The sequence below is a fragment of the Brienomyrus brachyistius genome, chromosome 14 (assembly GCF_023856365.1).
Source record: "Brienomyrus brachyistius isolate T26 chromosome 14, BBRACH_0.4, whole genome shotgun sequence".
In the NCBI taxonomy this organism is placed as follows: domain Eukaryota; kingdom Metazoa; phylum Chordata; class Actinopteri; order Osteoglossiformes; family Mormyridae; genus Brienomyrus; species Brienomyrus brachyistius.
In genome coordinates, this window is record NC_064546.1 from 13,494,719 (window position 1) to 13,506,916 (window position 12,198).

At 42.2% G+C, this 12,198-nt stretch overlaps 2 protein-coding genes across 4 annotated transcripts; one reads left to right on the top strand and one right to left on the bottom strand.

The window, feature by feature from the left end:
* Window positions 1-118: 118 nt before the first annotated feature.
* On the top strand, window positions 119-4,518 carry ptgr2 (prostaglandin reductase 2). Its single transcript, XM_048973873.1, has 9 exons — window positions 119-304; window positions 392-510; window positions 1,281-1,472; window positions 1,938-2,108; window positions 3,251-3,460; window positions 3,554-3,675; window positions 3,805-3,892; window positions 4,165-4,204; window positions 4,275-4,518. Exons 1-9 carry the CDS (start codon window positions 265-267, stop codon window positions 4,337-4,339), a joined length of 1,047 nt encoding a protein of 348 aa, XP_048829830.1. The 5' UTR covers window positions 119-264; the 3' UTR covers window positions 4,340-4,518.
* Window positions 4,519-4,577: 59 nt separating this feature from the next.
* On the bottom strand, window positions 4,578-11,719 carry tmem62 (transmembrane protein 62). Of its 3 annotated transcripts, none has more exons than XM_048973870.1 (14): window positions 11,356-11,719; window positions 10,664-10,775; window positions 10,149-10,286; window positions 9,499-9,544; window positions 9,252-9,393; window positions 9,006-9,130; window positions 8,764-8,886; window positions 8,537-8,692; window positions 8,199-8,358; window positions 7,985-8,098; window positions 7,659-7,743; window positions 7,368-7,472; window positions 7,155-7,273; window positions 4,578-6,722 (listed from the first exon to the last, which is right to left on the bottom strand). In XM_048973870.1, exons 1-14 carry the CDS (start codon window positions 11,623-11,625, stop codon window positions 6,411-6,413), a joined length of 2,007 nt encoding a protein of 668 aa, XP_048829827.1. In that variant the 5' UTR covers window positions 11,626-11,719; the 3' UTR covers window positions 4,578-6,410. The 3 variants fall into 3 exon arrangements, with proteins under 3 accessions (XP_048829827.1, XP_048829828.1, XP_048829829.1); XM_048973871.1 differs by having other exon boundaries at window positions 8,537-8,631; window positions 8,754-8,886; XM_048973872.1 differs by having other exon boundaries at window positions 11,333-11,497.
* Window positions 11,720-12,198: the final 479 nt, after the last annotated feature.

A 12,198-nucleotide genomic window follows, 5' to 3' on the forward strand; every position in this document is an offset into this window, starting at 1 on the left:
ATGACTCCTGTTAAAGTTCTCCTCCGGCTTTCACTGCTCTTCATGCAGTACTGCGGACTCTGTAGGCGGCGCTCTAATGTTTTTCTGTGGTTAGAAAATACGCAGAAAAAAAACGCGGCGCTCAGAATAAGTAACGCGAAGCAAGGGAGACGATTAGCTGCTTATAAAAGTCCAGCTTGCCTTCTTCGTTAATTATAAAGCGTAAAAGGAAACGAGCGTCTCTCCCAGTCTTCCCAGAGTTTTGCACAATCGCCGGTCGCTAAAATGTCTCTTGTACGGAGGGTAGTTTTACATTCGCGACCTGGTGCGTATATGCGTTTGTAGCAAATGCTGCTTACAGCAACGCCTGAATATAATATCATAAATATTACACCTAATATGTGTTTCACAGGGGGAAATGGAGAAGCCCTTCCTGAGAATTTCCGTGTTGAGGAAATTACTCTCCCAACTGATCTAAAACCGGGAGAAGTGTATGTTCGTACACTTTATCTTTCTGTCGACCCTTACATGGTGAGTGAGGAAGCCTTTTGCAAGCGAGTGTTAGTTAATATGGTCTGACCTTGACGAGCAGTTAGACTTTAGTCCTGTTTGAGGAAGCAGGGTCGGACTAGGTACGTTTAATAAGCTGTGACGTCGGAACTAAATGCTGTGCATTCTGCCATCTAGACTGGATGAGTTTTGCTTTTTCTTTCGTTAAACCATGGGAACACATTAAATTGAAATCAGATCGCTGCTCTTCATTCGTTTTTTACGGTTTTGCGCTTTATTCATTTTATTTGGGCACTAGATGTACATGTGGTGCTGTATCAGTTCGAATCCCACCTCCCGCATTTCAGAGACGGGCAGTTAGGCTAATTGGCGTCTCCGAATTGCTCGAAACGTGTGCCCTGCTTCAGGCTAGCATCCCATCCAGGGTATACCGTCCTTGGCCTTGTGCTCTGCATTGCCTGGGATTGGTTCCTGGCCTCTGACCCTGAACAGGATAAACCCCAAGGATTAACATAAACCCCCAATGTTGTCTCCATGGCTACGCCCTTGGGATAAACGGTTAGATGATGAATTGATGGATGCTGCTGCTGTTCTTTTAAAAAATGTTGATCAACAGAACTCACCACTCTATTGAAAATGTGGGTTGTCTAGCACTATTCACAGGCAAAGCTGCTTCACCTAGAACCCCATTAGATAAATATGATCATCAGTCATGTCAGTGAATTGCCAAGAATGTGATTGAATGTGAAATTTCTTTTGCATAATTTCCTTTATGTGAATTTGAATTACAGCGGTGTCGTATGAATGAAGACACAGGTGCAGATTATCTCTCGCCGTGGGTGGTTTCGGGATGCCTGGATGGGGGTGGTGTAGGGATGGTAGAATCCAGTAGACACGACATCATCTCGAAGGGCGACGTCGTCACATCTTTCAACTGGCCCTGGCAAACTTATGGTGTTGTGGACGGCGGCAAGCTTCAGAAGGTATGCAGTTTTCAACTGATTTTCCTCCAAGTCTCTGTACGTGTTAATAAACTTCCCGTTCGCTCTTTAAAATTATATTTATTTGCAAACTCAAGAAGAATGAGTAAAGTGAGTATTGTTAAAACGGGACACCTGGCAGAAGGGGGATAGATAACTTTCCGGTTAATGAATGCATTTAGTGATACTCTTCTGTATAGTGTTCAAAGGGCATTCGTGTATTTAGAATGTTATCAAGTTGGGATTCAAGACACTGAGATGATTCTGTGAATTTTTCCACAAAGCAAATTGTCACAAAGTGTCCTATTTAAACAATACTCACCCTGCAATGTGAAGCACGGTGTCCTTTCCACGTCGAACACAAAATCACCAATAATCGTATTAGGAAGTAACTGTGTACACAGCTTTAAGGCCTGCTGACGTGTCTCAACAATGAAAACGGAGCAGTGAATTCTTGCCTTTTTGCAGCTGGATCCAGAGTTGGTGGATGGTCACCTGTCATACTTCCTGGGTGCGGTAGGCATACCTGGTCTCACAGCACTACTGGGGGTGAGGGAGAAGGGTCATATTACACCCGGGTCCAACCAGACGATGGTCATCAGTGGAGCTGCAGGGGCCTGTGGAAGCCTTGCTGGGCAGGTACGGCATTTCACGCCTGTTAGTCTTTACAGGGGACATTAAGACCTGTGTGTTTACATGGTGATGCCTCATTTGCACCTCATAGCTGTTTATACACAGTGCCTATGCAAAATGATGGGCACCCCTAGTCAAAATTTCTGTTATTGCGAATACTTAAATGAGTAGAAGATGAACTGATCTCCTGAAGGCGAAGTTCAAAGTTGAAACTTTTCCACATTCTTTTTAGTGTATTGTTTCTGCTTTGTATATTTTTAGTGTTTGGGGGGGGGGGGGGGGGGGGGGGAGAAAAAGTTTGGGCGCCCCAAGTTTCAGACCCTAATTAGCTTGTAAAGGGCTATGCCTTCATTGATTTCATTAGGGAAGGGCAGGTGACGCACTTGAAAGCCTGGTAAATACTCTGACTGCTCTACCATAGTCTCAGCCATCAGCAGCCATAGCTCACACAGCAGGAGAGAGGGAGAGAGCTGTGAGAAGATAGGGAGGCCTTGTCAAGTAGCTGTTTCCTTAGTTTTTATAATGTAATTAAGAAACAGCAGTTAATAGGAAAGGTGGAGGTCAAGACAAGGTCTGGAAAACCAAGAAAACTGTCAGTGAGTTGTTCATGGGATTGCTAGAAAGGCGAGTCCACAGTGGAGTACCTCAAAGGCACGAGCCGAAGGTTTTGGCCTGGCCCTCAACATCATCACAAGTCTGTAGATAAACCTCAAGACAGTAGTGCCTGCATGACAAATGAAGGATCTCACAGGACTAGAAGACTGTTGCAAGGAACAGTAGGTGAAGATTCCCCCAAAGAATAATTGCTAGATGGGCTACAAAAAGTGCACTTCAAGCTTGTGAACCTTGCCAGTGGGGGTGGGGGGGGTGTTATGAAGTACTGATCATGCAGGCTGCCCCAACTTTTGCTTCAGGCAATAGTCCTTTGTTACATTAAAACTACAAAAGACAGAAATCAAAGTAATCTTGCTTAAAATATTACAGAAATGTCACCTTTAATTTTATTTAATTTTTTTGGAAATCCAGTTAAATTTTACTTGCTTATTCACAGTAACATTTTTTGACCATGGACGCCCAAACTTTTGCATGCCACTATAGCTTATAGTCCTGTGTGTTTGTGTGCGCGCATATGGTGTGCTGAACCCCAGATTGCTCGTCTGGATGGCTGCAGCAAAGTGGTGGGGATCTGTGGATCAGACAAGAAATGCCAGACAATCACATCGGAGCTTGGGTTCTCCAGCGCAGTGAATTACCGCTCTGCAGACGTATCAGCTGCACTGCAGGAGCACTGTCCCGATGGGGTGGATGTGTACTTCGACAATGTTGGCGGTTCCATCAGTGATGCTGTCATAGCGCAGGTACTTGCCCTTATCAATTTACCTATTAAGCCAGAATGAGCATAGGTACATCAGTTGAAACTCATGGCCAAAAAAACATTTGTGCTCCTTTAGATGAACCAGAATGGTCATGTGATCCTGTGTGGTCAAATCTCACAGTACAACAGAGATGTCCCATATCCCCCCCCACTTGATGCAGCAACGCAGGAAATACTCTACCGCAAAAATATTACCAGGTATTTCCCTTAAATCCTCTGACACACAGTTAGAAATGTAACGGTCATCTTTTGCCCACAGACCACGGTGAAACGGTACTTTGCGAAAGTCATGTTTTCTACGCGGTTTTCCTCCTTTTGTGAATATAGAGAAAGGTTCACGGTTGTTAACTACATGGACAAATTCGAGGCTGGTCTTCTGCAGCTGAGTCAGTGGGTGAAGGAAGGACAGATGAAAGTAAGAACACTTCAGAAATATTAATGTGACTAAATTGACTCAGTTATAAACATGATCCTAAATAAAACTGGGTTTGGCTATGCCAGGCAAATGTACAGCGTTCTAAATATACTGTGAGTTTAAGGAATCTAATCTTAAATTGTTATTAATGGATAGTAATACCGATTTTAAACTTTCTGACATTGTAATTCTGGATAGACTGATTAAGCTGATCGGTCAGATCTTTAAAAAATGTGTATTTTTCATTTAGTAGAATGTTTCTTCTCATCCAGGTTTTGGAAACGGTTCTTCTTGGGATAGAGAATATGGGAGGTAAGCCTGTGTAACACTAAGTGTCATCATGTTACACAATGGAAATAATTTATTTTTTTCCACCCCACAGTGGCATTCCATTCAATGATGATTGGTGGGAATATTGGGAAGCAGATTGTCAAGATATCAGATTGAATGGACATTTTTGTCCAGTACACAGTACATGTGAAAATGGTCAACAGGGAAGAAGTTTGTTGATATTGCTTTTGAGAGAAATACTCTCCGCATCATGAATTTGTAGACATTTGTATGACACAATGCTAAACTTTATCATTCGATATCCTTAATGTGAAATAAATAACATTTATACTAATCTTTGAGTAACTGTCATTATGGAGCAAACAAGAAGCAATTCAGTTAAAAAAAAAAAATATTCACAGCACTATAAATTCCATTTTAATACATATTTCCCTAATTTCACATATAGTAGAACAATGTCATCCAGTTTAAAAATATCAAACGTGATTCCAATGGCATAATGTAAACAAAATTCCTATTGACCACCTTTAAAATCCGTAGAAATGATACAAATCCATTGCTTGTATTCTGTTTGTGGGTCAATCACCATGAGGCTTAACTGCAGCCAACCACAAGGGGACAAACACGAGCAAAGCACTGACCTTTGAGCTGCTGCAGTCAACCAGTCACTTTATAGCCCCTCCCTCATAGTCATTTACAGTTTGTCCTTTGTGTTTTTACTCCGCTAGTAATAGGAACTAGCTAGTGCTTATAAACATCCTTCTTTAAACAATATATAATGTGGACAACAAAAACCAATGGAAGTATCCATCAACACAGACCATAACGATCAGAAGTGTTTACTTTTTCAAGATTGCACTTATAGCTTAACATTCTGCTAAACATGATTGAGTAATTGTAACTAATGTATATTTTTGTCAACTATGTCAACAATTGTCAATTCAGAGTATCTAAAGGGACTGTAAAATAAGTTAAAATACATTCTCAAATCATGGCACATTCCTGAGAAACAATGTGTTCATTGGCAGGACGTAAACAGCCCAACAAACATCTTGCAATATTAAATACCAAGATTCATCTTTAGAAATCAACACATATTTCCACAAGTACATATGATGGAATGTCAAATGGCAGTAGCACAACTATGATAAACAATGGGATTTCAAACACACAAACACCAGTATTTACAGTAATGACTATTAAGTGAAAACCTGTTCCATTCTTTACAGTGTCTAGTATGAAATCCTATTTTGTTTGAGAAACCTTCAGTCCACCTTTAAATCTTCACACAACGTATTTTTTGAAAATTTTTCTATCCTTTCCTTACACATTTAACATCAGAAATCCTATTTTCCTAATTTACAAAGCAACGACATTAGTTAATACCTTTGACAGAGTGTAAACAGGTGCCTTGTACTGTTTTCCTTAAATAGTGAGCTTTGACAAGTTGGAAATCATGGTGTTGCAGCTATATGTTAGGAGACTTACAGCACAGTACAAACACGTACTCTACCATCAAACAGGTGCTCTACCCTCAACCCTTCCTGACTCCCTACTCAGAACGAGTAAAATATGCTTCATCTACCGATTGTTCAGTTGCAGGCAGACATATTCCAATAGTGTTCTAGGTGTTTTATGATTGGGAGGATAAGCATCCACACACTTGGAAGCCAAAACACATGCTAAAAAAACCCATCTAGTTACACACATGTGCAAACACAGCACCCCACAGTACCTTATGTGAGCCACATTGCTACAACTTTATAAAGTACCAGGTTTAAGGGTTAAAATGATTTCTTGTAGAAACCAATCTGATCATTCGGATACCTGAAGTACACTAGACCCGCTAAATATACTTGCAGAACTTGAAAGATTTGCAGTACTGGAAATCTGTGGAAAACATGAAAAAGGACTGCGGACTCCAAATCTCAAAGAATACTGTGCTGCATGACATACTCGAGAGAGTATGTACATGTGGGAGGTGAAACATTTCTCATGCATACTGGTGATTTGTAATGAGTATTAACCATGTCTGTTGGGGATTCGGTACCTCCATTATGTGACTTAATATTTCTGGTCTTTCATTAGATATAAAGACCTTTTAAGCAGTGGTTAAAAATAAAAGATCTTACCCCAAATAAACCATTAATTAAAATAAAGCAAAATAAATTTCATTCTAGAAAAAAAAGGAACACAACCTTGAGTGTCAGATTTCGGAATCGTGATGCTATGACGGCCTTACTGCCATTGCAGAGACACGAGGGCTAGGCCCTCTCCAGGCGTGGTATATCAGCAGCAAACCCAGCCCGAGGGCCCAGCATCTGACGGGCGATAGGAAGAAGGCCAGAAGTCCATAGGTCTCCAGCAGGAAGTAGCACGAGTAGGCTTGCCATATGAGCAACCCCAACATCACCAAATGTACGGGCACAGTTCTAATGTGATCTGCTCGCCTGAAGTGTGAACGGAAGCAGTTGCCACGGGAACGCAAGTAGAGGCTCCAGCAGAGGTAGCAAGTCAGAGGCATGTTGAAGAAAACGACCTAGGAAAGAGGATGAAGCAGAACGATTTTCCAGCTGTTTGTGTCCTCTGTTACTTTCTATAAGCAAGTGGAATGTGTGTGTAACACTAGGGCCAGGTATGCAGATGAGTTAGACCACTTTCAGAGATTTAAATGGAACCAGCAACTTGAAATTGACACGATTCGAGTATTTCCAACACATTGGCAGATAAAAGACAGACGATCATGTCATACTTTGGGATCGGAGGTGTCCAACCTGTGACTGACACTTGAAAGCCAAGTGCTTTAAACAAAGCAATTATACGCAAAATCTATAGGATTCAAAGGAGAGCTGGGAAAAGATGTCTGATATGAAATGAAACACCTTGATTATACCATGTTTCTGAAACAAAAATAACTAACCTACGTGATTCTGAAACATACAGAGTTTACCTCCTTAACCAAAACGCTTACCTGCAGAATTCCAACAACGTATGTTAAACTGCCCTTCAGGAAGTAGCCATTGACAAACACCCCAAAGGCGAAGCAGGCACCGCTACGTCCATCAATCACCTCCCCAACAAACCAGGGACCTGTAAACAAATAACCACATGGAAGTTCAAAGCAAAAATGCCCGCGTTCACCACAAATGTTAAAGCCTTTTACTCAAATGAAGTCCCTACTCACCTAAAGCGGTGTACAAATTGAAAAGCAGCAGGGAATAATAGAAGATGTTTGTTTTACTTATAAGGTGTATGGAGAGGCATGTCTGAGAGATGATCCCTGATGAAACTGCAGAAAACAATGCAGGTAAATACAGCCATGAAAAAGATTATCATTCATTATATAACACTTTTTAATTCAACTTGTTCAGTGGATTCCTAAAGCTAATTTCTTAAAAAAAAACGTACTGGTGATATTCTTTAACCGAATATAACAGCATTGTCAAAGCCATGTCACTTGGCTTCAAGTCCTCACCTCTCGTGGTTGGAGGCTGCAGGAACCTGAAAGCCAGCAGTACACCAATATTCAGCAAGACCGTCAACACGAAGGTGACTCGGGCCTGTGCAAATCGAGGCACACTTAGTCAGGGAGCAACTAGATAAACAAAAAGCCACAGAATATGAATGCAGACAATTTCACAGGCTAAACTATCGCAAAAGCAACACTTTGGTGGGGAGCATTAAGCGTAAATTAATTGCGGAGTACACAGATGCAGTCCATGTTAATAAACTGCCCAAGCGGCATGCATTAATGTTTCTGCTCAGTGAGTTAAATTGGTAACATATGGCGAGAGGCAGTACCAATATGTAGTGGTCAGTCAGCAGGATAAAGGATTGTAGGAAGCCAAAGCTTAGAGAGAAGCTGTCTTCTAGCGTGAACTGCTGCTCATACGCCACAAACCGGCCAGCTGAGTCCTGTGAGTAGGACAGGGAGAGATTCACACCATAATTTGAAATCATACGAAGACATTTATTTGCTGCATGACTTCATAAGTATGTATGGTAAAAATGTTACCTCAATTTTGACCATGATGGAATGCAGTCCAGTACTATACAAAGAAGGGTCCCAGGGTAGGACATACAGGGGGCCCCCAACTGAGTAACCCTCCCCCAGAGCATGTCCATCCACACTGATATGTACTGCCGTGATCTGAGCCTCAGAAAATGCTAGAACTCTGACAGTTACAGCAGGGGAGATAAAAGCAGGTTATTGGTCACGGCGTAGGGTCTTCGCATCAAGCGTGTGGCAGATGGTGAGTTTTGCTGAAGAGGGTCTCACTCAAAGGAACGCAGCAAGCGGGTAGGATTTTTGGACATTACGGGGGTTAATGGATGGAAACTAAAGAAAGGCACCTGATATGCGTGGAATGACGTATGCGGCCCAATGGCTCCACAACGGGATGTCGGTAGAGGGCCTCCTTGGGGTTGGTGATGACTGCAACAGGCCACTGCTCAAAGGTCAGGTCAGAGAAACTCAGCAGGTCGTGGTCAAACGCAAGCACTCTGTACCTAAGGACGTGATGCGAATGAGACACGATAGAGACGCATGTGTCTGCGCATTTTCTCTGACCTGCTCCCACCTGCGGTTATCCATCCAGTCTCCCAGCTCCAATTCCAGGGTGCCCTGATGGTGTCGGCTATGGAGAACAGGCATCAGACCTCCCAGTGTGTGCAGATGTCCACATAAGTAGGCCACTGCTGAACTGCGCAAAGACAAAACATGCATCATTTTCCAATAATTATCCACCCAACAAGCTTCAAATGGCCCCTGAAGGTTAAATCGAAATAAATGAAGATGAGAGCAGTTGAAAAAGAACTTCACCTCATTAGCTCTCGGATTCCGGGAGAGGATGAGATTATGGTGGATGTGGTGTAGTGTCCAAACCAGACGGTCTGGTTACTGTCCTGGCTCTCTAATTTGAGCATTGTCAGTATATCCATCTGAGTCTAAGAAACGTTTTAGCACAATTGCTGTGATTCACATACTTCCTTTTGTCTTAGTTTCTAAATATTAATCACGAAATATAAGGCTTAAAGCTTCTCTGACTTGTCCTGAAGAACAACCTACCTGATCAAGAATGCCGAAGAAGTTGTAAGGGCGTTTAGGGCCTGGCGTGAGCGTTGCATCTGCACAGATGTATGAATAATTTCCAAAGGGTGTCCTATGGACATAGTGGAAGGAACCTGCCTGTCGAGTGGCAGAGTACTTCCTGAGGAACAGAACCAACACCCGCTATGGAGAACCTTACACAGCAGATGACTACAAGTCACATGACTTATGTAATAAAAAAAATGAAACAGGAGTTTATACTGACCTGTAGTAATTGTTTACACTGTCCAGGGAAATTATATTGAATGAGTCTGGCAAAAAAGAGATACAACGTTAAGAAAAAACGTCTTGGTCGTGAAACTTGTCCTCATTACACTGGCACTGCACACAGGCATTTACAGCAAATTTTTACTGGGATTCGCTGAAACATGGATCCTTCCATTTTTTTCATTCGCCCAAAACCCTAAGGTGGATCTTCCAGTAACACTGGAATGCATATGTGGTGTGTGAGTAGAGAACAAAATTGGGTGTCAGGTTAAACAGCCATGGTAATTCAGTGGAGGAATTAAAAATGACCCCAGGCTGTACCCTGGCAATGGACTCTGTAACTTCATATGCTTTGTCACACCCAGTCTGAAACCCACCATCCCAGGCGGATCAGTCATTTAAAATGTTTCCTTGTCCGATGGGCACTATTAAATAAAAAAAGTTGTCATGAAACCGAGTAGTGAGCCATCTGAGGGACACCTCAGACATTCCCAATCACCTGACACTCTTAGCGATAATGCACTGCATCTTCCCCTATAGACTCCATTACACCATGACTGGAGACACTTTACATTCAATGTACTGACAATTTACTGGATGCCAGCAGTGGGGGGAAGGGGGGGGGGGAACAAGAATGGAGATGGTCACCATGATTCCCACGGATGTCAATCCACTTCGTGTGTTCCAGCACACGTGAACCCTTAAGGACATTATGATAGGCCTGCCACTCCACTTCATGCTGTAAGGAGCCCATCTTGCTCTCTGTTTTAGCATCTGTCAGGTCTCCTGAAGCATGCATACACAAAGACACCAATCAGAGAGAGACATCCTGCAGGGAGGGAAGGACTCGGTGAAGCCACACCTGATACAGTTGCCTTGGATACTGAGTAGGAGATGCACCATTCATAGTTAAAAACTGGTAGTGGTACAGTACATCCAAAGCTCTTTGAGGTGACTCAATTCATGTTTGTCGTATAGAGCATTAAATACTAATATTTCCCCTTTTTTTGTTTCCATTTCCTCAATTAATTTTAAGAATTGTCCTTCTAAGCTCGCTACATTCTTACATAAGCCCAAATACTCCACAGTGCCGATTTCAATGAATAGAAAATCGTATCCCTATATAAACTTGCAAAACAAATTTGTAAGAAGTTTTGAACTACCTGTAACCAGAACCAGGGCTGGTTTTATGACACCAATTGTATCCGTGCAGAACTTTTTGAAATCTGGAACACGCCTTGGGTCGCGGAAGCGACTGATGTGAATGTCCGAGACCTATGATATTGGATTTAAATAATTTAATATATTAAAATAAATTCAGTATATTAAGATTAGATAGATCTTTATTGTTACTATTACAGAAAGAGTGAAAAACAGTTTATGAATGCTATACACGTCAAGTAAACTGGTACACCTGAGTATTGCAGGGTTCCCAACTTTGGTAGGCTGGCTGGCGTGAGATTTTAAATTCGAGACAAGTCTGCACACGCATTTACATGTATGTAAGAGTTTTACCTCTTATTACCTTGTAAATTGTCTATAGGGTTTGCAAACTACCCCAACGGTTTTGATGTAGCTAATTTGAGGTTTATAATGGAATAATATATATTTGCCGTAAGATTTCTTGTGAGCGTGAGTCTGAAAGCGTGAGTGTCACGCCAGATGCGTAAGAGCTGGCAACCCTGATATTGTGTCTGGTAAATTAGAACTACATAAAGCCAAAAGGGTTACTGCCACCTTAACAAAAATTCCTGTTCGTCTTCTCACTGTTTTGAAGCCAATTCAAACGTCAGGGGGAAAGCGGTAAAACATGTCTAATGACAGCAACTCACATAATTTGAAATAAAGCGCTCACTTGCACAAACCAAAATATATTATCCAGCTGCCCGCCGGGATACGGTGGGGCGTTGTTCCAACCTCCTTCCCCGGCACTAGAGTTTGATTTCCCGACGCTCCTTTTGGGATGCCATGCAGTGTTATAGCTTTCCAAAACCCAGGAAGTCAGATAGGCGAACACCAGCCCCGCCATAACAAAAGCGCCAAAAAGCCGCAGCATCTTGCCCAAGAAACGAGAGGAGAAGAAAGGACGAGACCATGAAGCGCCACTGCCAGTTACAGGCGCCATTCGATTAAGCAAAATCAACCATGGTTTGCATTTGCTCTTGTCCTGCTGCCCAAACAGAAAACAGCGTCAGCAGCCGCAGCTTCCGGCTTCCGCCCAGAATGAATCGTATTTCCGCTTCAATGACATTTAAAGAAATAGATCACGCACGCGCTTTCGTTTCTCCCAGGAATGTTCGAGTTTGTCAGGATTTCATGTTGCGCCGGCGTCAGTGTCCGTTACACCGAAATAGTCCAGCAATAACACACAAAATTTAGTCTGGATATTATTTGTCATTCTTTTTTTTTGCAACCAATCGTATAATTGCTTTCTCTCTAGTGCCGCTAAAGTGTGCCTGGAACCCCTCTCTAATTACATACATTAAAAATATTTGCTGTTCTTTCTGCTGTCTCCACTGCCTGTGTGCATGATACCGTATTCCACCCAAGTCTGTTCAATTTGTTATGCCAAAAAGCAGCCAAGTCATCCATTCTCACCAGCAAACTAATAAATGTACTAAATTTATTTTATACTTGATACTTGATTGATTTTTCTGGACAATTTCCTGTGTCTAATTTTGTGCAGTCATCACATGGC